At 40.0% G+C, this 27,190-nt stretch overlaps 1 protein-coding gene across 1 annotated transcript in view; it reads right to left on the bottom strand.

Annotated features, from left to right (window-relative positions):
* The window catches only part of WDR7 (WD repeat domain 7), a 331,238-nt gene that overhangs the window by 58,544 nt on the left and 245,504 nt on the right, over positions 1-27,190 (bottom strand). The window contains exon 25 of the mRNA XM_080821004.1: positions 8,876-8,975. Within this exon, the coding sequence (XP_080677130.1) occupies positions 8,876-8,975 (100 nt within the window). The remainder of the gene's footprint in view (positions 1-8,875; positions 8,976-27,190) is intronic.

Consider the following 27,190-nt stretch of genomic DNA (forward strand, 5'->3'; position numbering starts at 1 on the left):
TGGCTTAGTGGGCTAAAGCCTCTGCCTTTGGCTCAGGTTCTGGGATCGAGCCCTCCATCGGGCTCTCTGCTCAGCAGGGAGCCTGCTCCCTGCATGCCTCTCCGCCTACTTGTGATCTCTGTCTGTCAAATAAATGAATAAAATCTTAAAAAAAATAAAAAAATAAAAACTTCTTCCCGCCTCTGGCCAGTACTCTCTGCATAGGTGGCTATGCCGAGTGCTGGTGGTCTAGCCTGAGAGCAATGTACCAAATGCAGCAAAACAGAGAGATGGACAGACTACGGTCCCTGACCATACCACTGAGTTGCTCATTTCCCAGATACCTCTGGGATGTCTTGTTATACAAGATAATGAAGTTTTAAATTTAATGCCTCTTTTGTGGCTTCTATTACTTTGTAGATGAAATATTCTATTAAATCTTTCTAATGATTCCACAATTCTTTTATTTTAAAAATTCCTCTCTATGCCTAATCTAAGTCTATTTTTTTTAAAGATTTTATTTTTAAGTAATCTTCACACCCAACATGGGGCTTGAACCCACAACCCTGAGATCAAGAGCCCCACACTCCAACTGAGCCAGTCAGGCGCCCCCTAAATCTTTACGTGACTATTTTTCTACCAGTTTACAAAGAGCTCATCCACTCCCCCCAAAATTTTTTCATGAAATATTGTTTTTTACTTTTTCATTATGGCATCACTTTATATTTTAATTTAGTATATGTACTTAAGAGACTGTATTTTGAGGTTGATCAGAGTCTGCTGGTTCTGTCATGCTTTCTAGCCCTCTTCTTTACTCAGACCCCACGGATTCCTTTCAAGGCCAGATCAACTGTTGCCTGGACCACCATCATGGAAGCTTCACAGAGCAAACTTTCTTCAGTCCATTCTCTGTGGCCCTGACCTTCCAAAATGGAAAGTCTGATGCTATTGCTCCCCTGCTTAAAACTCTTCAAATGGTCTCTCTGAATGTACCACTACACATTCAGCATAGTATTACTTTATATGCACCCTAAAAACTTTAAAATCCGTTACTAGCATTAAAAAACTGGGAGGTTTTTACATGAAAACCCAGATTTTCAGCTTTCTTGAAAAATCAGACCAGGCCAAGGTCCACAGTTGCACATGGCACCAACTGACAGGATCTGATCCCTGAACATGGAGCATGTGTTGTCCTGTCTGCCACAGCACCCCCTCCCCAACCTCCTGGCTCCCAGTTCGGTCCCTACCACTCAAGGACAGTAGCCTGGTGCATTTTACTAAAGGCCTACACGGCTCTTTTTAAGAGAGTAGCATTAAAAAGATAAACATTTCTTGGAAGGTGCTATCAAAAATGGAAAAATGAAAGAAAAAGCAAGAGGGCTCACCTTGTTCTATCAATTCACACTACCTGCTTCATCTCTGCAGGTGTTTGAGTTTGTCTCTTCCGATCTATGAGATGGAGACTATGAAGGAACCCATCTAGGAAAGGCCTTCCATGATCTCGCCCCTCCTAATCGCTGGCTTTCTCTCTCTTCTCTTCTCTTCTCAATACCACACTCCTTTGAAACCTCTGTTCCCAGCACAGCCCAAACCTTCACAGTTCCTGGAATGCACTAGAGGCTAAACGATGCCTCTGCGCTTTTGTTGATGCTTCCTCGTCTCTCTGAAGGTTTCTTCCTCATGTGTGCCTATGGAGCCCCTACTCAAGCCTCAGTGCACACGTCACCCCTTATGAACCTTTTCCTGCTCTTGTCTCTTACCTCCACAGGATTCACCTTTTCCTACCTTGTGTTGTCACGCTCTGTTGTGGCACTGAAACACTTTATTGCACTTACTTGCTTCACCTTTGTCATCGCTGCTGGACTACAGATTTCTAGCCCATAAAGTGGTCACACCATTCTGCATTTCACAGTGTCCTGTAAATACCTCTAGGCACCACGCAGCAGAATCTCTCTTAACTGACTTCGATTTTACTGACTCTTGGTGTCAACCAATCCTCTCTCCTCCCTGGCTGATGCCCAGCACCTGAGGAACGCCAGTGGTTAATAGGCCCACTCCCTACTGCTCCTGCCAGGTCAGCTCTCTGACCTAGAGTTAACCAAAGCCATGCCAGCTGTGTTTGTCCATGTGCGTATGTAGTTGAATTAAATATCGGAAGAAATTATAAAATAAGAGTGGGAAGATGGTGTTAGATATACCATGCATACACATGAAATTAGGTGTAGGTGAGACAAAGTGTACAGAACAGGCAAAGTGTAAACATCTAGGATTATACTCTGAGCCTGCTTTACACGGATCTTTAATTTCCCATCCTACTCCAACAAACAAGAAGATGGCAAGGTTGAGAAAGAAAAATGTTCTAGAACTATCACCAATGAACCAATTATAGAAAGAAAAGGCCTTGTTCTCACATCAAGAGACGAAAAATAAAATTATCTTGATAGGATTTAAGTTAAAATGAAATGTTTAAGACACGTTATCATTTTATATGACGCTACATGGGAGCAACATTTCTGATGAGCTGAGCGACTCCTGGGGCTGACTGTACTAGATCCACAGGCTTTTAGGATACCTCTCCCCACCTCTGTCTTCACCAGATGTGAGCTCCATGAGGAGTTCTATTTAGGATAGGAGTTACCAAATTTTGACAGCAAGCTCATTTAAAACATCAACATCTCTTTAAAACTTATCATGAGGGAAAAAAAAAAAACAAAAACTTATCATGAGGAGCGCCTGGATGGCTCAGTGGGTAAGCGTCTACCTTCGGCTCAGGTCATGATCCCAGGGTCCTGGGATCAAGCCCCACATTGGGCTCCTGCTCAGTGCAGAGCCTGCTTCTCCCTCTCCCTCTGATGCTCTGCCTGCTTGTGCTCTCTCAATTTCTCTGTCAAATAAATAAATAAATAAAATCTTAAAAAAAAATAAAGCCTACCAAGAGCTGTAGACTCACGTCCTCATTATATGTGTTTTAGAGTACTTAGGGATCACATTTATTGAATGACTACTACATGCCAGTCCTGATTCAAAGTACCTCGTATATCAAGAGTAGATATAAAGACTATAAGGCAGTGAATCCAGGATGAGTTCAATGTACTGTGACTCTCCTACCCAGTATTTTCTGATTTTATGGACTACTTTGCATGAGATATCTAAATACACGAGCATACACACATACATACACATGTGTATTTTCTTTTTTTTTTATGTGTTGAGAGGAAAAAGAGAACGTCTAGGAAGGAAACTGAATGGCATTTAGAAATGTACCTAAAATGTGAATTTTGAAAATCAAAATAAATTTTAGTCAACCTAATGCTTTTGCAAGGATGTTGAAATGCTTGTAGTAACTGCTGGCTCTGATAACAATAGAACTCTCTGCCTCATGTATTTCCAATCACAGATATTGCCAAGTATTTTAATTGTCTTTCTTGGGGCAAAAATCTTGAATACTACCACTCAAAATATACCGCAAATGTAAGAAGTACACAGTGAATGACAGAGTAGATAAACAACAGGAAAATACGCAGTCTGCTCAAAATATTCTTTCAAAGTGTTTAAACGTTCTGAATAAATGATGGTCTAATTTCAAGCACTGTTCCAGATATCTGTTTCTCTTCCTAGAGATTCTTCTCTAAATAGCATTTCACTTTCAAAACAGGAAACTTGTTAGGTAATTCTTCAACACGGTGTCAGGAAGCCATTGTCTTCCCCAACCATTCATCTTATTATCACCCTCGATGCCATATTTCTGGCTGGTGCTCAGAGGACGTCATAGGAAGCACCTGCCATAAACCCAGCTGCTGAAAAGAGCAAGAAGAAAATACCTAAAATGTCACAGTCTGACTAAGTACTGTAGTCAATTCTCACTGCAATTTTTGCAATCACCACATAAGTGCCCTTGATGTATAAACGTTATAGACTTCTGCTCACTGAAAACTGTGCCTGAAGCTGCAAAACTCTGCCTTAAAGAAACATCAATCTTACTGTCCACCACATACCTCAGGCCCATTGCTCCTTCTAACTACACGTAAAATCTTTGTTATTTTTAGAGAGAAGAACACACTGTTTTCTAAACTTCGATTAATATAGGTGTGTTTGCTGACCCTTCTGCCGAGTCTTGATTAGCTTTCTTTGGATTTACAGTAGCCTCAGAGTGCTTGCCAAAATTAAATGTATTCTGGAAAATTATATTGGTTTATTTTTATTAGAGTGCTTTAAATCTCATGCTGAAAACATTTTCATATCTTGCCCCGCCCCCTTTTTCCTAAAAATATTATTTATGGAAAATGCCAGCATTCAGTTGTTTAACACTTTGCTAACGCCATGCAACTTTATTTAGAAAATCTGTTACTTAGTGTTTAATAAGCCACACATAAGAGCTGTCTCTAGGTATCTACGGGAATAACTGTTTTGCAGCTAAGATTTGTGCAATTCCAGGTGTTAAGATAATCTGAAAACTGCTATAAATGAACCATTCACCTACGTCCAGGAAAACAGTGCTTCGTCTTTGGTTAGCATGTTTCCCCTATGCTTTCTTGCTCCTCTGGGCTTTGCAGATGTTGTCCCTTCTGCCTGGCATAAGGTCCCTTGCCCGTCTCCCCTAACCCCTAATTGTTAATGGCTCAATTCAGATGTCCTCTCCTTTAGAGAAACCTTCCAGACCGTTCTCCCTAGACTCCAAAGACTCAGTGTTTTATCTGATCCATGTGTACTCTACTACGCATCCACTATGTTCTAGGTACTGAAAAATAGGCTTCAAAAATGAGTTAAGGAACTTAAACTTTTCAATGATAAAGTTCTCTTAATAATTCAAGATTTAGATAAGACTTCTGCCACACTTTCTGTCATACATCACTGCGTGTTTTTGAGCACTACAGCACAGGAAGTAAATATCTGTATTTCCCACAGTGGATCAGATACCCCCAAGTGACACGAAACAACCTTCGAGAGGAAAACTAGCTAACAGGAGCCTGGGAGAAACTTGTACAGAGCGGGCAGGTATTTATTACAGAGGCCGTGTTTCAAAAAGATTGGAAAACCAGTGAGACATAATATCAAGTCTGCCAAACCAAAGGCAAATATTGCTAGAGGGAGGATTTTCATTGCTGATTTAACCACACACAAGCCTGCAGCTCTAAGGATTCATGGAACTTAATTAGCCTGCTTATCAAGAATACTGCCTACCAACAAAATTTAAGTACTTCATAGAGAGTTACTTTTCTTTTTTTTTTCTTTTTAATTAAGCAAAATTCGAGTCAGGTATAGGCCTCAGTTGCTAGCGGTCGCCAGGTAAAAGCGAAGTCAGCGGCACAGCAGGATTTTTCACTACCGAGCTGCATCAGAGTTCTGATTTGCACAATCAGTAGAGAGTCAGCCTAACAGCACAGGCAAGAGCTGCCTTTAGGAAGGAAGAATCTGCACATGGCCTAAGGCAGCTCTGCTTAACTCGTCCCCCAAAGTGCTCCTCACTGACGACTGTGAACTGGCCCCAGAGTCTACAAACCCCCTCACGTCTCCATGTGACCGTGCATGTTCTCTATCATTAAGGTAATTTAATTGCAATGTGATGCATTTCCAAGCTTATCTGAATACAATAGCAACCTGTGCTTACTGAAGACTCACCTAAGAATTTCACATCAATTACCTTATTTACTTCTCATGCAAGAACAGGCACTATTTCTACTACCTTCACTGTGGGGAAACTTCAGCTCAGACAGGTTGAGAAACTTCCCCAAGGTTATGAAATTCACAAGCGGTGGAGAGGGGATGCAAGCTGCCCAGTTTCTAATTCATCTTCTCTGATACATTACACGGCAGCATTTTAATGGACTTTGTAGTTAAATTCGCTAACTCTTCCTCCTTGGTGAGCTAAGGCACAGCTCAGCAAACTTTTTCTGTAAAGGGCCACATAGTAAATATTTTCAGCTTTGCAGACCATGTATATGGTCTTCGCCGGTGACAATGACTCAATTCTGCTGTAGTGTGACAGCACCACACATGGCCCTCAAAGCAAGGAGCGTGGCTGTGTTCCAGCGAGCTTCATTTACTGAAAGGGGGCGGGGGTGATCTCGGCAAGAGCTTGAGAACGCTCAAGTAGACTTCGTGCTCCAGACAGATATGCATAGGTATTCTGTGGCTTTGTATCATCTCCTACTGTGTGTGTTTTGGAAGAACACGTAGAAAGAAAATGGATTAAAAAAAAAACCAACAAAACCAGCAGCCAATGCCAAAAAGTAAGGGAAAGGGGATTTAGTGTTTCTATGCTCTCTGTTACCAACCAATCTAGTAACGATGACAGGGAATCCGCATGTTCTCCCTTTTCTTCCCCAGTCCTGCGTTCTCTGCATCCTGGACAGACCACAGCAGATTCTCCCATCAGCTGAGACTCTCCCTGTATGGTGGTTACATCTTATCTTCCCACCTAATTGGAACCCCACCCCCTAGAGTCCAGTGAATTTACTAATTATCCTCTCTACATGTTTTAGGTCCTATTTCCGTGTCTTTGCTCATGCTAGGAAAACCATCCCACTCTCTCTGTCAGCTGATTCCAATAGCTAGTCAGAAAATGCAGTACTGCACTCCCAGTTCAAACTCCCTAGTCCTTGGATTCACCTCTAAGACATCATTTCTGAACATGCCAATTACACTTGTGCATTCTGTTTCAACGGCTAACTCGCTGATTTCAAATACTACAACACTGACACCATAAAAGATTTAAGAGAATCCCCGAAGTGTCACTGGCACTGGATGTAACTGGTAACCGGCAAAAGCAGTTAAGACTTAGAGATGTAGCTTTGTTTTCCTGTTCTCGGTGATTAGAAGAAAAGGTAACCTTTACTTTCATACGGAGCTGGAAGGTGAAGGTTATTCAGTCATATAGCACTAACGGTAATCTGGGACATCAAAATCAAGAAGCTGATGTGGACAAAAATCTGGAGGTACTAAAATGCCTAAATGTACTAAAATGATGGACAGAAAATAAAACAGACTAAGAATGACATTACAAATTCCTGTTAAGAAAGAATGCCTTTGATTAGTAAGTGTATCCTAAGTAATTGAATTAAAAAGAATAAAATATCCAAATTATCATGTTTTTTGCATGTTCCCAAGACCTTCATTGAGACCTGTGCCCACAGTGCATCACGTTTCTCTCTGCTGGTTTTGCCAACTGTGTCTTGTCTGGTAACAGTCTTCTCTCTGCTTTCTATACTTCAATTTTAAAGAAGCTTGGAAAGGTCCCTTTGTTCTTTTCCTTTTTTTTAATCTTTCCTTATTGATGTTTGTGATTTATTTCTCTCAAGTCTGCTAGTAATGATATACTCTCATTTTAAAAAACCGTCTTACCAGAATAGATGCTGAAAACGCTACTTGAAGAATATGTCCCTTTTAGGAGAGAATCTTATAAACAACATGGAACTTAATTTTTAAACAAGTATTTAGAGGGATTTCACTGCTCGGAGTTCAGAGTAAAACAAACAAACAAACATATGGCCACTGATAAGGAGTTAATGTCTAAAAAAAATTGACAGAAACAAAATTCAACAGTTACACAAGTATGGCAAACGGTCCACCCTCTACGCTCTCACACAAAATGCACACTTACACATTAGAGACTGAGAACGTTTGCATAAAGAAACGTGTTCAACATTCCAACAGTATCTCCTAAATTTGTCTGACCCCTGAAATTTTTACCCCCAACATCTATTAGCAGCTCTTAGAACTACTGTTTTCATGGAAAGCAGCCAGGGAAGCTTTTGGAGAATTAATTAATAGCCTATTAAATTTTAGAGGCAGTATAAAATTTTAGATATATCCTTATGAATTTCTTTATATTCCTCCTGGAAATTCCTAATACAGTTGACTACATACTTATCTAACACAGTTGAATATAATTCCTAATACGGTTGAATAGATCAGCATTGATAAATGCTATAATGAAACATAAGAAGTTATGACTTGGAACTATTTATCAATGAGCCCTATAAATTCACCATGATCACAGGGGAGCTTAGCCCTGGTTTTGCCGTTTGTTAACAGTATGACCTCTGGGATAAAGAGATTTAAAGCCTCTCTTGGAGCTTTGATTCACTTATATCTAAAGTGGGACCAGACTTGCCCTGTCTAACCAACTGGTACATTTTGAGAATCAAGTGATCAAGATGAAAATTAAAATCAAGAACAATTCTTCATAAACAATAAAGTGTTATAAAAAGTACAAAAAGATTTATAAAAGTATAAAAATAATATATTATCTCATCAGTTTCTTTTTTCTTCTTCTCTTGAACTCCGGCTAGGATGCTGTCTTAGAATTGCCAAATCTCTTGTTTTACTTAGAAAATTAATTTTTGGTTAGTCATTAATCATAATAACGTACATCAAACATTTTCAGAAAATGCCTGGCAGGGGCGCCTGAGTAGCTCAGTCAGTTAAGTGTCTGCCTTTAGGTCAGGACATGATCCCAGGGTCCCAGGATCAAGCCCTCTTGGCTCCCTGCTCAGTAGGCAGTCTGCTTCTCCCTGTCCCTCTGCCCCTCCCCCCTGCTCATGCTCTCTGTCAAATAAATAAAATCTTAAAAAAAAAAAAAAAGAAAAGAAAATGCACGGCAAAAATAGAAGAATCAGAAAACTGTTTAAATGAAGAGACTTATTGCAAAGTAGCTGGCAAGCAGACCACCTTTCTCTAGGCTCTATTATGAACCCATCCGTAGCCGCCCTTTGATGCCAGTGAATAAAGACAGTAGGGCTCTATATTCTTTGAGTCCTTCATTAAACTATTGATCCCTTTAGCATTATCCATAATGTTCCAGCAGCTCAGCACGTCAACTGGTGAAGTGCTAGTCTCTCACTCCTTTCAATAACTTCCACACTTTATGGAGAGGAAGTCACAATGATTTATTTACCTGACATTTTCCAGTCCGGATGTCGTACAGGGCCACTGAACCATGGCGAGCTCCAACTGCTATTCTGTGATTCCGCTCATAATAGCTGACCATGTAGAACCTGAATTGAACATTTTAACAACAACAAAAACAAAACAAAAAACCCAGGTGAGATGACCTGCACATAGAAGCAAACAGAACGTATCTCAAAGATAGAAGTCAGCTCTGATATATATTTTTAAATAAATATATCTATAATTAATATATCGAGATTTTTCAGAACTGTTTCATTTTAGTAACTCTTAAAACCAACTGAAAGAAAAGTGTTGCAAAATACCACTTAGGCTATTGATAATTATTTTCAGTAGGAAACAACTTCATCATTACAAACACCTTAAAATTTTCAAGCAAGAAATAGGGTCAAATAAGGTTTAATAAGAAAACTCAGTTTTGTTATAGTAATTATTATGCAAATACTTCTACTTAAACAGAATGGAAAAGATGAAAAGGCTTACATATTCAATCCAATTATGTTCTCACATTTTATTATGGTATTAAGGAGTGAAACATACTTTCTAGCAGATCATAAAAAAGCAACACTAATGTTATGCTTAAGTACATATCAATAATTTAGAATGAAATTAGCAAGTTATCCATAAGAAAAAGGCAAAATCTGGCAAATTCCATAGATTTTCCACATTTACCGGTTTATCTAAATGACAGCTATGACTAAAGGTAGTACAAGGAAGCACATTTGGTACTTATTTGGCATTACATGAAAAGAAAACTGAGGGAGGATGATTTGAAGGTTCTAAGAGGTTGATTTATTTTTATTTATTTCTTTTTTCTAAGTTAATTTGCATGAGTGGATTAGGTATCTGAATTCCTGATCTATGCTTTGCCATAAAGATTTCCCGGCCATCTGGCTAGAGCCTGGGAACATATAAATAAAAATCACTACAAGTGTAAATAAGGTATGATTTTATATCCCCAATGAATTGTGAATATACCTTCCCATTATCTAGTGCTATTGTCTCAGTAGGAGTTGCCCAGATGAACAAGTGGCCTGCGTTAAATATTTATGAGGATATTCCATCAGTTCTACCACACATTCCTTGACTTCTTTCTCTGTGGTCGTCCTACCAACCTAACTTTTCTGTTACCATTTTTTTAAAAGATGGGCAGGAGAGGGAAAGGAGATGACAGCAAGGAAATATTTCTCTAGCGCTTTCTTGAAATGGAGTTAAAAAACTACAAGGTCACGTGACAACATTTCTGAAATTCTGGTAAGAGAGGCTGGTAGGCAGACTAGAGTTTTAAATGTGGTATTTTGAAACCAGCGACATTGTGATAAAGCCATCTAGGCATGGGATGGCATTAGGACATTCACACACAGTTCGTCAATCTGGAAAATGATATACTCAGTTTTAAAACCTTTTATTTGTTCCTTATTAGCAAGTGATGGATTCATTAATAGTTCTGTCCTATCCCTAAGCCTTACTCAGTAAAACAACTCCTTTCCCTTCAGTGGAAGATTAACGCTTCATTTTTCAGTCGCACGAGAGACACTACTTTAGGACCTCCTGCCGGTTTTGGTTTTGCTGTGCTCAGGCAGTGGGATGTCCTCTTTGTACACTGGCTGGAGGGAAGGAAAGGCACTAAAGGCTCCTGACACACATGAAGCTTCCCCACTACTGAGTGGCTAGCGTAAGGCTGCTTCCTCAACGCTTTTCCTGTCTGAAGCATCACATTACGCTACCGCAACAGAGAAGGCAGGGATCGGCATTCAAAATCCAATGCACCTATATTTGAAAATTAAAAAATACCCTAGAAGAGTTTAAGAACACTTAATATTTTGTTATTCAATCATTACAGTGGTTTAAGTGTCGGGCATCACTATATAGCTACACTGACATCTACACACACAGTTAACTCGCAATTACAGTAACACGGAACATACTACCTAACAAATGCTTTAACGAATATTTATTCTGTTCAGGTTAATAGCCACAGGAAAATGAAATTTCAGAAGTATTTTTAAAATCTATTCTTAAACTTTGCACAGATGTAGCTGCAATACTTCTGAAATCTTTCCGTAAAACGTGACTGTAATTACTCCCCAAAATAATCCTTTCAAAAGAAATCTGTGCTGAAATACATTTATGTGGACAAAATTTACTTAAACCAGAATTTCATAAGTTTTTGATACACTGGCTGTCTTCTATGCTCTGATATCAACCTCATCCTTCTATATCATCTGTAAACACCATAATTTATGGAAGAAAAGAATTCAAATCTATTCTTGGTATCACATCTTTAGTTTTCCTGAAAGGACCATACATTACAGGTCTGCATTTGTCATTCTTTGCAATTTACTGCTAGAGTAATACTTCTAAACAAGATCTTAAACAATTCTGGACAGTGAAGGTCTTGGGGCATGTTTTTTATCTTTGGGTTTCTTGTTAAACTTCTTATTCCCTTAACAGTATCTCTTTCAACAGAAGAAATCTGTGGTATGTACGTAGTCACTTCACAAGTAACCACTCTAGGGAGACAGGCTGCAGGGAGTCTATCTCTGCTGAGGGTTTCCAGAACCCAGCATACCCCTAAACTACTCTTCACCTAGAACTAGTTTTCCATTGAGGGACTGTGAGATACACATTAGTTTCCCCTACCCCCAAAGGTATCAGTGGATTGAAGAGGAGGATCCACTACAGTTTTTAAAATTATTCTAGATGTGACCTGAAAGTCTTAAATTCCTACATTAAAGTCTTAAATTCCTTCATAATTTGGAAGGGGGTGTTCTCAGAGTAAGGACTGAGGTGGTCTGAGTCTTCTAAAATGGTATTTCAGCCCCCAGTTCACTACATCAACAACATGTCACTTGGGCAGCTTTCTTGGATAACAATCTGGTAAGAATCCTTTTATTATATTCAAATCAGAACAAGGATCTCCTGAACTTGGCGCAGCACAAGTTAGAGAGAACACTACCATCCAAGTACATAAAAGAAAAATAAACTAGAATCCGGTAATGTTACAAAATATATTTCTTACTGGGTTTGGGGTCACTGATTTAGTCACTGATCCCACACTTTCATTACTGTCCACATGCAATTGGGGTGATCCTTTTCTTTTTTTCTTTTTTTTCCCCAATAAATAAGTATTTATTAATCTCAAATCATCCTTTTGGCAATATTTTAAATCATTTCTGTCCTTTGAAAATTACCATGGCCTCAGGGTTCCTTTGATGGACTCATCTTCCAATTACTCTGATCATTTTTTAAATTTTATACTTTAAAAAAAAATTATTAACATATAATGTATTATTTGCCTCAGGTCTGTGAATCATGAGGCTTACACATTTCACAGCACCCACCATAGCACATATGCTCCCCCAAGTCCATAACCCAACCACCCTCTCCCTACCCACCCCCACCCCTGAGATTAAGAGTCTCTTACGGTTTGTCTCCCTTTGGATCCCATCTTGTTGATCCTTTTCAACCACAAATTAAATCACCTTTCTCTTATGTTCACAACAATCCTTCAAGACACTTGTGACGGGACCCCATCTCCCAGACTTCATCCTATCTCCCTTTGTTCCTCTGCTCTAGTTACACTGATTTCCATGTAATTTCTCGAATATGCCAAGAGAGTTTCCACTTGGGGCGCCTGGGTGGCTCAGTTGTTAAGTGTCTGCTTTTGGCTCAGGTCATGACCCCAGGGTCCTGAGATGGAGCCCTGCGTCAGGCTCTCTGCTCACTGGGAAGCCTGCTTCTCCCTCTCCCACTTCGCCTGCTTGTGTTCCCTCTCTAGCCACATCTCTCTGTGTCAAATGAGCAAATAAAAAAAAAAAATTTTTTTTTAAAGGTTTCCACTTTGGAGCTCTAACACTTGCTGCTCCCTCCACTTGAAAACCTCATCTGCCTGATATCTCCATGGCTTGTACCCTCCCTTCATTCAGGTCTCTGTTCCAAGGTGATCTTGACAAAGATCTTCATAGGCCACCTTATCTAATACAGCAGCCCTTCCTCCATCATTCTATTTTTTCTTTATTGTACTTAACCATCCCTGATATTAAACAATATTTTGTTTATAGCTCGTTTCTCTCCACCAGAGACTTTATCTTTTGCTGAATGTATGAATACATAAATGTGGTCCAAATGAGCAGTAAAAAGTAACGCAGCGTTAAGAAGTTCAAACACTATGCCTATCCCCCAGTGAACCAGTGTAAAAACTATGCAAAACATATTGATTTTCAGGGTCAATGAAGATTTTATAGGGTCTAAAATAATAATTGAGATGAGGAAATAAAGGAAACAAAACCTGTCCCAAAAAGTTGGGCAGAAGAAAAAGAAGTCAAGAAACTGCCATGATCCCTCTAAAAATAATTTTTTAATTGAGACAAGTAACTGCAGATTTTAATGAAATTATCTATAAAGGTCTCTGTCATCTGGGTATGTTAGCATGAGGCTGACAGTTGCATACTGGAAACTATTTAATTATACCTTAGGGAACTAGAAAAGATTCCCTGAACTGAAATTCAAGAAGGCAAATATTGTCTAAATAATGATGCATACAAGAAAGTATGTATTTTTGGTATAAATGTTGTTATGGAAATAAAAACTATGCTGTGAAACTGCCAGATATATTGCCACATGTAAATGTCAATGAACATGGTATTATCACACAAAATATAGTTAAAAGAAATAATAACTTATCGATCATCAATAAACACTGGAATAGGTTATTTTTCCAAAGCTGTGTCTGTGACTTCAAATTTTTATGACTAAGTCACAGTGGGGTGTTAGCCACCCCACAAATGCGTGTGAAGCACAAATGTGAATTGAGTGCAGGATCCTGGAGCAAATCACTTTGCTTGTGAGTTCGCCAACACCCAGTGCCTGTGTCTCTAAATAACTTTGGTACTCTCTATAGTCTCCTTTAAATTGATGACCTTTTTATTTTTATTAAAAATTGCCTTCAAATAAAAGAACACTAATGTGAAATTTAAAAGTGAATTTGGAAACACAAAGGAAAAGGCAATACCCAACTCTCAGCAAAAATACGATTTGGGAGGAACCCAGAAACCTGTCAAATCACTTTCTTAACCATGACTTTGGTATTTTCCAATGATCTCAGGATGTTGAGTTACTATTGTCTATTATATCCTTGAGCATTAAAAAGCAATAAGAAACACTCTTTTGATAATCCAAAATTAATCTCCAGGTTAACATGAAACCATCTAAAATCTAAGGATGTCGAACAGAATGTGGGATATAACCATCTACAATTTAGAACTATTTACAATTCTCTAACTACACGACTTGCAGCTAACATTTACTGAGTACTGATGGTAGAACAGGCACACGTATTTTCATAAGCCATTGAGATACTAGGATTATTGAGTGGCTTTTAGAAATTCTTGACGTTGATTTAAAACGGTTCACGAACTTTTGACTCTTTTTGTTAAAAAGGTCTCAAGGCCATATGTACTGGTAAAAAACTCAAAACACTGCCAATAGGTACGTAGTAAAAAGGAAGTCCTCCTTCTCACACTCCCTCCCTTACCAAGGATGAACCACTGTCAAGGATTTGGTGGAACTTCTGAGAGATTTTTCTTTTTTCTTTTTTTAAAAGATTTTAAAAAGGACAATTTTCACTGGGGTAGTTGGGAGAAAGGCAGTAGAGGTTTCTTTTCTTTTCTTTTTTAGATTTTATTTATTTATTTGACATACAGAGATCACAAGTAGGCAGAGAGCCAGGCAGAGAGAGAGAGAGAGAGAGGAGGAAGCAGGCCCCCTGCTGAGCTGAGAGCCCGATGCGGGGGCTCAATCTCAAGACCCTGAGATCAGGACCTGAGCTAAAGGCAGAGGCTTTAACTCACTGAACCACCCAAGCACCCTTGAGAGATTTTTCTAATTCTGATAACACAAATGGTATCATGTTACACATATTACCCTGCAACTTTCTATCCGTCTCTCAACACTTCAAGGAATGTTGCCTATGTCGGTATCCATGATCCCATGTCATTCTTTCTCATCCCTGCATCGTGCTCCTGTGTATGTATATTCTGTGTATGAATATTCCCTTCCTGACAATTAAGTTATACTGCATATGGATCCTTATATACATAGGTGACTGTTTCCATAGGACAGGATCCCCAAAGCAAGATTCTGGATTTAAGTATACACACATTTTTAATGTGATAAGCAATGGCAATTTACCTTCAATTCTCACTAAAAGTGAAAGAGTGCCCCCAGTTGGTATTACCCAACTTTCTACCTTTCCCACCAACACAAGAGAAAAAATGGTTATCACATTTTAATTTTAATTTGCATGAAATAACTTTTTAGATTGATTCATTTACACTCTGCTGGATGTGCATAAAAGTTTCTTGATTAATGTAAACAAAAATTATTTAAAAGCTAATCAATGCTCTGCATCCCTGTACTCATCGGGCATTCTAGATGAGGGCTGAGACTTCTCAACATCCACAACATGTTCCCAGTAACCCACAAAAAAGACTGGAGCACTAAACACAGGCAAACCTGTTCTGTGGGAAAGGACAACAGGCCTTCTGCAGCGCAGCGATATGCAGAAGACACTGACCGCAGAAGGCACCACTGACAACACCTGCCCCAAGCCCCATGCTGGCCAGTATGAGATACCAAAAGGCTCTTCTGAGGGCCACCACGTGAGGGCTAGGAAAATAATGAGGAGTAGGTTTTCAAAGCACTGGCCGTCAGCTCTCACAGGTGCACCCGTGCCATCAAGGGCAGGGGCGCTCCGTCAAGCAGGAGGTACTCCACAGAACGTGTACCGACACTGCCCCCAGAAATCCAGGTCTCTGTGCTGCTCATGTGTTTGCAAGACCTACCCGCGTGCAAAGTGGCTTTGGCGAAGGCACCAGTTCAAGGGGACCTGTGGTAGTTTTGTGGGGGTGTGAGCAGGAAAGGGTGGGGAAATGTTTTCTAGAAGTGCTTCTTTCCAAGGGAGGGTACCAGTTCAAAAGACAAAAAGGAAAAAAAAATCCCTCATTCTGGGATGGTGACGGATACGGATGAGTTCCATTTGAAAGTCATTACCTCCTGTCCAGCCTCTTGTAAATTTTCAAGAGTCAACAGATATCTCCTGAATAACACTGTTAAATATTTAATAGGTGAATTACTTCCCTTCTGGAAGAACTTGTTATGGGCACACTGTAGCTGGGGTATTAAAAGGAGAACTGGAAACACCTCCTACATTGTACAGGGAGCAGCATTTCCCCAAGGGAAATAGTGTGCACGTTAAGGATGTATTGGTGCCTGGGAAAGAGTTCTTATTGCCTGACTCTGCCACTGAGTAACTTTGTGACCTGGAGCAAGTCACCTGCCTATTCCTTGGTTTCTTGGTTTCCTTATATGAATGCGGGAACAGTAAGAGTACGGTTGTTGTGGGAATTAAATGAGCTAATACATGCACAGCACTCAGAATAGTGCCTGGCCCACAACAAACGCTTCCCAGCGTTAGTACCCGCACACTTCAGCACCTATCATCACCATCACCATAACCAGCATCATCTGCACCTCTGAAGACAGGCTACAGAAAGAATCAATCAGATGTGGTTAACGTGGTATTCTCCTAGGGCAACTAAGTGCTATTAACATGCTAAATAAGGGAAATGAAAGCTCCCAGATATTTTATACTTATTTCTTAAATACTTGTGATTTGCCAATATAACCTGATAGTAACTGCAAATTATTTTAGTTTCAGCTTAAAGTTGCTGATACTAATAAAAGTTTTGGTTTGAAACTCTATGTATCACTTCAAACAGTCTGAAGAGTAATCTTTCTTTCCATTATACAGGGAAATGGAATAGTTCTGGAAGCTTTAGAGTTTTGTTTTGTTTTATGAAGAACTTTAATATTGAAAAACAGTCTTTCTGTCGTAGAGTTTTTAGGAGTAGGGAAATGGACTAAAATGGTTTGAGAGTGACTTCTATTCACCAAAGTAAAGGGTTAACATCTGCAGTTATTACAGAAAGTAGACTATAAAATGGTAACCAATTTAAGAATTTTCCTGTAAGTTAGCATAGAAGCTGTTTACATCCTATTATTGTTATCACCATATGGGATAAGAACAAACCACAGGTTTGGAGGAGTTTTTTAAAAAATGAGCTTATGCACTGTTCTAAAGTAGATGGTGTTCATTTCCTTACTGGATTTTAAGTGCCCATTTAGGGTGAACAAAGCTGAATCAGCTTTTCACTTGAAAAGCAGAATCAATCAGTCTGTCTACATAATAACAAAGTTTAAGAAAAGGTAAACTGGCTCTGAAAATACAGACTTTTAACTCTTCTGTCTAGGTTTTTTTTTTCCCATTCAGTTCAAAAGTTTACTTATTTTACCTTGATTTTATGGACTCTTCTCTATGTTATAGCTTTAACAGTTTTCCTAATGATTATTATTTATTTGAATTTTCTAATATATACCCAATTTAAAAGAAATACACACTCACTGTAAAAAAAGAAACACAGAGAACATAGAAAAATAAACAGTTAAGAAAGGGAAGTTACCCTTTACTTCCAATCCCCTCCAGCACCTCAGGTAATCATGAGAAATACTTTGGAGTATGCCCTTTCCAGATTTTTCTCCTCTTCATAGGCATATACATACAAGCATGAATATAAATCCTCACAGTTTTCTTCTTCAAAAATGATTTTTATGTGCCCTTCTGAAACTTTACTAATCTCTCTTTAAGTTACTCTTCTATTGCCATCTTCCCAGATCAGTAGAAATGGACTGACCTCAATCTTTTTAACAGCTGTATGGTATGTCACAGATCTAGTATCTTTTAATGGAAACAACTGTTGGTAAACAACAACTACATTTAGAGGACATGAGTGAATAAAAATGTTTTAACATAAAGTACATTTTCTATATGAAATCATACTAAGAGGGTCCCAACAAAGGTCAGCTAAGAGATAATGAGCTAAATCCAGCAAAACCATAAAAACTTTTTAAATTTCAGTGTCAATACTACTAAAATGCTGATGATTTATCCATTTATAGTAAATTAGAGAAATTTATACCCGGAGCCCTTTCAAGTTAGTTTCCTCCTTGCCACTACAAAATCTGTTTAGTATCTACTAAGAAGTCCAAGTATTTGAGCCGTTGAATATATTGTTCAGGCCTATGCATAGACTGTTTGAGAACTTCCTCATTCTTGGCAATGAAATATGCCATGTAAAACCATATACACTACAATTTTTGCAAAGTAATCACTGACTCATTAGTCAGAGATTCACAACCACATTTAAAATACTGTTTTATTCAATGACAGCCGATTCTACATACGGAAGTAGCTCAGGTTTTGGAGTCAGAAGGATTTGTCTGCCTCATAAACATCTACTCATCATCTTATATTCAGCTAAGATACCACCAGTTCTCCTTTTTCCTCCTGCACACTACTAGCCGCTCCCTCCTTCATGTCCTTCCCACCCTACCACGTGTCCTGGAGACCCTTTGATCAGAGCATCGCGACATCTCTCTGATGCACCGGCGGTCTCTGCCAAGCCGGCGTGAAGGCTTCTGAAGCAGACGGAGCAATGCCCCGCTGACCAGATGCAGCCGAGCAGCTCACGCTGGCCGGGCACCGCACACACAGACGTGCGTTAACGTGGCCACTGAATAAGGGAATCAAGTCTGCAGAAAACCTCACTCCAGAAAAGCCCCGTGACTGCTTAAAAATTATTTTACTTTGTTAGGTCACCTGAACTCCATTTATTGATTCTTATTTATTCGGTGACTTTTTTTCTCATTTTGGAACTGGGTACTGGGATTTACCATTTATCTGGCAAAACCCAGTCAATTAGAATATTTTCTTTTCATACCAATTTTCAGTTCAAAAAATAAAAACTATCTAGCGTTACTTAGAATAACCGGATGGCATAGACCATAACAGAGTGACTAATTAATTAAAATTTCTCATCACTGAATGAGAATGATATGCTGTCATCAAAAATAAATACTGAATGCTCGCCATTACACATCACTTAAGTCATATTGATTTCTTGACTCTTTATAATAGATTATGTATTTTTTTTTAAATGGACTTTACTTTTTAAAAAAGATTTTATTTATTTATTTTGAGAGAGAGAGAGAGAGAAGGAGAGAAAGTGTGTGTGAGCAGGGGGTAAGGACAGAGGGAGAAGAGAGAGAGAAGTAGACTCCCCACTGAGCAGGGAGCCGGACTCCCTACTGAGCAGGGAGCTGGACTCCCTGATCATGCCCCCCCGCCCCCCACAATGCAGGACTCAATCCCAGGACCCTGAGATCATGACCTGAGCCAAAATTAAGAGTCCAATGTTTAACTGACCGAGCCACCCAGGCACCCCAAAAAGACTTTACTTTTCTTTTTAAGATTATATTTATTTATTTGAGAGACAGAATGAGAGAGAGAGAGAGCAAGCGGGGAGGGAGGGAGAGGGAGAGGCAGATTCCCCTGCTGAGCAGGGAGCCTGATGTGGGGCTCAATCCCAGGACCCTGGGATCACGACCTGAGCTGAAGGCAGATGCTTAAGTGACTGAGCCACCCAGGCGCCCTGGACTTTACTTTTTAGAGCAGTTCTGGGTTCACAGCAAAACTGAGCAAAAGGTACAGGGTTTTCCCAAATACTCCTCCCCCGCAACATGCACAGACTCCTCTATTAGCAATACCTACCTCCCAAGAATGGTGTATTTGTTACAACCGATGAACTTACAATGGCACATTATTAATTCACTCCCAGTCTGTAGATTATATTAGGACTCGTTCTTGGTTTGTCCATTCAATGGGTCTGGACAAACGTAAAATGATGCATTCACCATTACAGAATCACACAGAGTAGTTTCTCTGCCCTAGAAAGCCTGTGCTCCACCCACTCACGCTCTCTTCCCACGAACCCCCTTGGTAACCACTGATCTTTTTATTGACTCCACAGCTTTGCCTTTTCCAGAATGTCATATAGTTGGAATCAAACAGTATGTGAGCCTTTTCAGATTGGCTTCTTTCACTGGGTAATAAGCATTTAGGGTTCCTCCACGTCTTTCAAGGCCTGACAGCTCATTTCTTTTTAGTGCTGAATAACATTTCATTGTCTGGATATACCACAAATAATAGGCTTTTAAAAGCACAATGGTGATTCTATGTTAAAACTATGTTCTGATTTCTACCTAACTGACTTTTTCCACAGAAATTCAACAGGTTAAAAAAAACAGCATAATAAAATAGGCATTTCTTGTGTTTTCTTTTTTAAAACACTTAACTTATTTTTCATACTAATTGAGTCCTTTGTTCATTAAATAATCTAGTGTTGGTTCAGATTTGATAGTTAATTACTTCAAAGAATTTTAGGGAGAGCATTAAAGAAGCTGCAGCATCCTTACATTAAGAGCATATAACATGTCTCAGATCTTATTAAGAGATAGGATGACTGGTAATCATATATTAATAAATTAGTAATGAGGAAAGATTTTAACATTTTCGGGCTCTAGCTTGCAGCAGGTTATTACACACTGGAAAGCCCCTCATTTTCCAGAGGAGGAAACAGAAGCCTACAGACATGGCCAACGCTGCCCAGCTGGGTGTGACAAGGGCAGGAGCCCCCCGCATCCAGAACTCACGTCCCACTGCCGGCAGTCCCAGTCACGCTCAGAGCAGTCTCAAAGCATGCTCTGTATCTGACCCGCCTTGGTAGGACACTAAGATGCTATTTTCCCTTTTCACTCTCATTTTCTCACGAGCACGTAGCTAACGTCCAGATTCTCCATGGTGTGAACTATCACAAGCAGAAGCAGATACGAGAATCTGGTGGACTTCTACTGCAGACGTGGTAGATTGGAAAAAACCCAAAACGATGCCATTCTTCTAATTTCCTTTGTTTTGGAAAATATCATCTTTCATTAAAATATTACTTACATGAACATTTAACAGATTACTTTTAAATTTCTTAATTTTAATTTCAAATATGGCAAATATTGATAGTTATAACCCACATAAAAATTATTTGGGGTCCTGGGGGTGCTTGGGTGGCACAGTAGGTTAAGGGTCTGACTTCTGGTTTTCGCTCAGGCCATGATCTCGAGGTTGCAGGATCCAGCCCCGCGTCGGGCTCTGTGCTCAGTGCAGAGTCTGCTTTAAATTCTTTCTCCCTCTCCCTCTGCCCCTCCTGCTCATGTTCTCTCTCTCTCTAATAAATAAATAAATCTTAAAAAAAATTTATTGGGGCCCTCAATAATTTTTAACTATACAGGGGTCCTGAGACCAAGAGGGCTGAGAATTACTGACTTTGAGTCTCCTATCTTTGGAAAACTAAGACTCTCATTTTCTCTCTCTCCCTCTTTGTGGGGTGTGTGTGTGTGTATGTGTGTGTGTGTGTGTGTGTGTGTGTGTATGCGTGTATAGAATATATATCTTAAGATTTCATATATCATCTACACCTTTGAGAATCTGGTTTCAATGAAATAAAAGCAAGCTAAATACAGAGTAAGTGCTTAGGCTGCCAGGAAGAGATTACAGGATAACTTTGGAATCAACAGGATGAGATGTGATTTAGGACTGGGAAGAGGTAGCTGAGGAAGAGAGGAGGCTAGGGTGGTAGAGGTGAGAGAGGGTGAAGGAGGTGCCTGCCCTGTCCCTTTGTCCCAGCAGCAGGTCCTGTGAAGCCTCGCTGTGGGCACAGGGTCTTCGAGAGCGTTCTCTCAACAGCAAGGGGTGCTGGGAACGTCAACAGGAAAGCGACCAGACAGGGCCCCTGTTCTTAAGCACCTAACGAGGAAGTGCAAATATGAACAAGGTGACTTCGGATGACATCGGCTCGATGCAGGTAAAATGGCAATGTTATAGTGGTGGTGGAGAGGCCCTGCGAGACAGGGAGGTCAGGGGAGTGGCCGTGAATGAGGAGACCAGACAGGCCACGTCAAGATCTGGAGGAGGGAATAGCAGGAACCAAGGTCCCTAGAGGAAATAAGTGTGGCTCTGTGCAAGGAGTAGAAAAAAGGACCGAGGTGCCCTCAGCACAGTGAATTTGAGATTAGGATTTGGAGAATACAGGTCTAGCCCATTTAATATAGTATCTGTAACATGAGTCCTAAATGATGGGAAGTTTGGCTGCCAGCTTGTAGGTATCACAGTGCGTAACACACAAAGTCCAGGGTTAAGCAGGCCCCCTTCCGAGAGCAGCGGCACCGCACTGCGGCAAGAGCCAGGAATCCCTAGAAAAGCGAAGGGTCCTTTAAAGTAAGTAGGATCGATTTCAGGATTTGTACTGAGCTTCAGAAAAACGAATCCCTAGTCTTCCTGAAGTCTAGCCTACCTCCTCCCTGGGCACTGGATCCAGGAAAAGGTTATGATATAACCTATCTACCAATCTTGGGGATTTAAGGGCTGCAGAGTGTGGAAGAGTTTTAATTAAGAAGAAATAAGTTTCCCATTTCAGGGCAACAAAAGGCTCTGCCACATCAGCGGTTCTCAGAGGGTGGTGTGCACACGCCTCGGGGCCTCGGGCTCCCGTTAGGAAGTGTGTGAGATCAAAACTACTTCTGTGAGATACTGAGGTATCACTGGATCTGTTCTTTGTGTTGACTCTGCACGGCCGGTGTCAGAGCAAGCCCAGGTAAAGGTGCTGGTGCGTTAGCCTCAGCCAAGGCCACGGCCCTGTGCTCTACTGGCCGCCATTACATCTTCAAGGCCACGTGCTGCTGGCAAGCAGAACTAAACCCCTAGGCATTTTCACTTGAGAATGTTCCTGATGAGGCAGCAAAAATTATTAACTTTATTTACATTCTCACCCTTGAGTACCTGTCGTTTTAACATTCAGAGAGACAACACGGGACGGGCACAGAAAGCCCTCCAGGAGGCAGCAATCGGAGTGCTGTCTCAGGGAGAAACCCTTGTGGGACTGAGGAGCCAGCTACACCAGCTGTTTGTTTGTGTGTGTGTTTGTGTTCCCACATGACACCATTTGTACTTGACAGCATAACCCCAGAGACAAACTGTGGTTATCGGGACTTGGTTTTTTGGCAGACATTTTCTTGAAGATCAACTACTTTATTCTTGTCCGGGAAAACAACAAACAGAACTTGTTGCCAATGATAAAATTCAGGCTTTCGGGTACAAATGAGAATTCTGGCTTCCTACTACACACTGGCTTTTTCAGGAGATCAGCAGTAATACTAGCAAAAGTGATGTTTTTGATACTGTGTGTTGCAATGTGATAATATATGGACAACTACATAACTCAGGGACCAGTACTTTCCAAAGACAAATGCATAATGTTACAAAGTCATACATGGGAGAAAGACCCATTCAAAGTGCAAGATGTACCAATGGGTTAAATACAATGGCACGAAAAGTTCATTATGATTACAGATTCTACATTGTAGCTAACCTTTAAAAATGATCACATGACCACATGTTGAGTTTTGGTGAACTACGGAAGATGCAAAATTATATTAAAAAGGCTTATTGAAACATTCCTCCTATTTTCAACTCTGTATCTACGTGAGTCCAGATTTTTCACCACATACTCAATTAAAACAACATATGGCAACAGATTAAAGACAGGCACAGATATGAAAATCCACCTGTCTCCTATTAAGTCAGACATTAGAGAAATCTGAAAAAATGTTAAGCAATGCTACTTTCTCAGGTTTTTTTTGGCAAATTAGTTATTTTTCATAAAAATATGTTTTTATATATCAACATGAACTTCATTTAGTATTTCAAATAACTCTTTTGGGTCTTTAATTTTTAAGAAGTTCTGAGACCAAAAGGTTTGACAATCACTAAAGACTGAAAAATACTGGACAATCAAAAAACTATAAAGGGGTAGGGGGCAGGGAGAGAGAGAGAGAGAGATGAGCAAAATGGTGGGAGCAAAGATCAGATCACAGTAGTTCAAGAGGACTTGAGAGGTGACAAAATGGGCAGAGTGCAGACTCCATTTCCTGGAGGAGGAAAGATGAGAGGCCAGGAAGCAGACAGATGAGATGTAGAGGGGAGGGAGGGTGGCTCAGTGAGAGAACAGAGCCTGCTTCCAGGCTGAGGACGAGGCGCCAGAAAGAAGAGAGGCTAATGTGAGAGCAGGGTTCTCTAGTGAGCACAGTCCAAGAGGAAGGGAAAGAGGATGGAATGAAGAATGTAGCAGGAAGAGACCAGGGCCTGGAACACAACAGGAGCCATCTCGTCCTCTGAGGAGACAACACGGCTGTCGCTTGATGAGTCCATGCCTGTGCACTGTCCCTTGCAGAGCACAGAGCAGGTGTGAGATCTGTTCAGCAGAGCTGGGCTTCACTGTCATCCGACTGTCAGCACAAAAATGTTCTTAAGGTTATCCGTTTGTAAAATGAAGGATAGGAACACATAATGGGTAACATAAGGGCCTTTTCAGATTCAACAGTCTACAGCTTGTCATCCTATAAAAATAATGCAGCAAGGTCACTGCTTCAGTGAACTAACTGGTACCATTTATTACGATGAAATTAAGGACTAAACTCATGAAGTGGCCTAGCTGGTGTCATTATTCCACTCAGTCCTTGAGTGTCTGCACCAAGTGTTTAGACTTTCTTCACTAAAAACTGAGACGGAGCCCACCAAAGGATTTCTTTTCAATTTGTGAGTTTATTTGACAAGTCTTTAGAAGGCATAAAAATTAAATCACTCTTAGTTGTATGTCAAATCAATTGCCTCAACTTAAGGGAATAAAAATACTTGAAATAAGGATCTATCTGGGAATTCTGGAGCATACAGGTTAGACCAGAGAAGCCCTCGCCTACTTGCTAGGGGGAGCTATAAAGGAAGTGGATCCAAAAGCCCCTTCAGCTTCTTACAACGTACGTAACTGAGGACTCAAGTGACTAAAAATTGCATTTAGAGGCACGTCTATCTAGTTGTTGCTATGAAAAAATCCTGAAACCTTTTATATCTCCTAATATAATCCTACTTTCCCATCAACTTACAATTTCATTTTTAAATCCCTAATCCTTTATTTGCTATGCATTATGTCACTACTAGTCCACAAGAACAGAATAAGATAGCCTCAAATTTTAAAATTACATTATAATTTCATCCTATTTCCAGAGGTATTTTATCTTTCTTTCTAACTGAGATTTCACAGGCAGTAGGTTACAAGAGCTTACATTTTTTATTGAGACGAGCAAAAGAGTATTTTTACAAAATGAATTAAGAAACATTTTAAAACTGTCTATGTAATACATACATGTTCTATACTGCTTTTCTCTTAGTTCAGTAGCATCTGTGTATTTTTACACTTTGATTTTTTACGCTGCTGCATCAAATATAGTCATATAAAATAAGTCACAGGGTTTATACGGTGACCCAAAGAGGAAACTTAATCAAACTGACTCAGGCACGAGACGCTCAGTGTTGACTGGTCTGTTGTATGAGGGACTTCACAAGGATATCCAAGTTCAGCAACACAGCAGTTGGTAACTATATTTTACTGTTTTTTCAATTTAAGATTTTATTTATTTAATTGTCAGAGAGAGAAAGAGAGAGAGCAAGTGAGCACACAAACAGGGGAGTGGCAGGCAGAGGGAGAAGGAGGCTGCCCTGCAGAGCTGGGAGCCCGATGACCTGAGCTGAAGGCAGACACTTGACTGACTGAGCCACCCAGGCATCCTGGGAGCTACATTTGAACAAGGAATTCTGGGAAAACTCCAGTGATGTTTATCTTCCACTCCTTGAAAAAAGTTAGTTCTACTTTCTTTGTGTCTAGGATATGTTTAACTGTGGACGCTGTATTATTTATAACCAGGCAGTTAACTGTACATCACTTGAGAGCCCTCAGTACTTCTGCCTTCAACCACAGTGACCTAGAGTGCCAGCTGATGCCTCTTTGACGATCATCTAGGAGCTTGACAAAGGCAAAGCAAAGGCCAATGAGTCCGCCGAGAATCTGGAGGGATTCATGTCTTCAATGAGTTACCTGGTTGTAGCTCTGACTTTGCTTATTCACAAACATAAAAATTCAATGTTTCAAGAATCTTACTGCTATAAAAGGAACGCACCTTATTTTCTATATAATAATAAAGCCTTATTTGTTATAGTGATGAAAAATCTGGCAGAACCATTTTGTGGATCAGTTTTTTGACGGATGTATGTGCTATAATCTCTCAAGGGCACTGAAATTTAAGTAATTTTCTTCTATTATTAATAGACACTTCTATATTATTAACAATATTTCTGGAACTAATGTGTATTAGGAAATATTTAAATTCATGACTATAAAGTTTATATAGCAATTAAAATCACGTGATTTTTGTATCTTCCAGTAGATAAATATCTACAGATATATAAACTACTCCAGGAAGACCTAGGATCATTCAGTTAACACAAGGACTTTTTTAGAAAATTTTTTTAGAAAGGGGCACCTGGGTGGCCCAGTGGGTTAAAGCCTCTGCCTTCGGCTCAGGTCATGGTCCCAGGGTCCTGGGATCAAGCCCTGCATCGGGGCTCTCTGCTCAGCAGGGAGCCTGCTTCCCTTCCTCTCTCTCTGCCTGCCTCTGCCTACTTGTGATCTCTGTCAAATAAATAAATAAAATCTTAAAAAAAAATTTTTTTAAGAAAATAATCACAGTTGGTATTCTGTGTAAAATTATTTTTGTTGCCATGGCTTTTGAAATAAGATTTAAAACATGCATCTATTTCACACAGACACATACATACATATATATTCACATACTCCATAATGGACTTGGGGAAGCTTATAGAACACAATACGATGGAAAGGTACAAGAGAAAGAGCAGTCTGAGGTGTGATGATGAGGGAAGGAGAATGGGTGATGTGAGACATGACTGAGAGGCAGGCAGAGATTTGGCTTTGAGCTGCCTAAGGGCCAAAGCAAAATTTTCAAATGAAGCCCCTGGTTATATGGAAGAAAAAAAACAACAACCAAAACACACACTAGTTCCTTAGGGCCAAACAAAAAATGCTTGTTATCCGAGTTTAAAAGAAATGTCTTGAGACTTCACAGAAGGGGGCACTAAGCAAAGTGAAGCATGACGTCAGCACGAGCCCTGCACTAAAGCACTGGCCGTCTTCTCCAGACACTCTCCTGGAAGATTCCTCCATGAAAACTGCAGGCGTAGTCCTGAAGAGGATCTTGGGGACAGAAACGGGAAGGAGACCAGACACTATGGTCCAACCAGGCAGTTCTCTGATGGTGTGTAATTTCCTCTACAGATATAAACTCAAACACGTAGAAGAATAAATGGACCACGTGTTCTGGTTTGGTTTTTTGCTGTTATTGGACTATGTGTTTGGTTTTTTGTTTGTTTTGGTTTTTTTTTTTTACT

This window comes from Martes martes, assembly GCF_963455335.1.
Source record: "Martes martes genome assembly, chromosome: 13".
NCBI lineage: Eukaryota > Metazoa > Chordata > Mammalia > Carnivora > Mustelidae > Martes > Martes martes.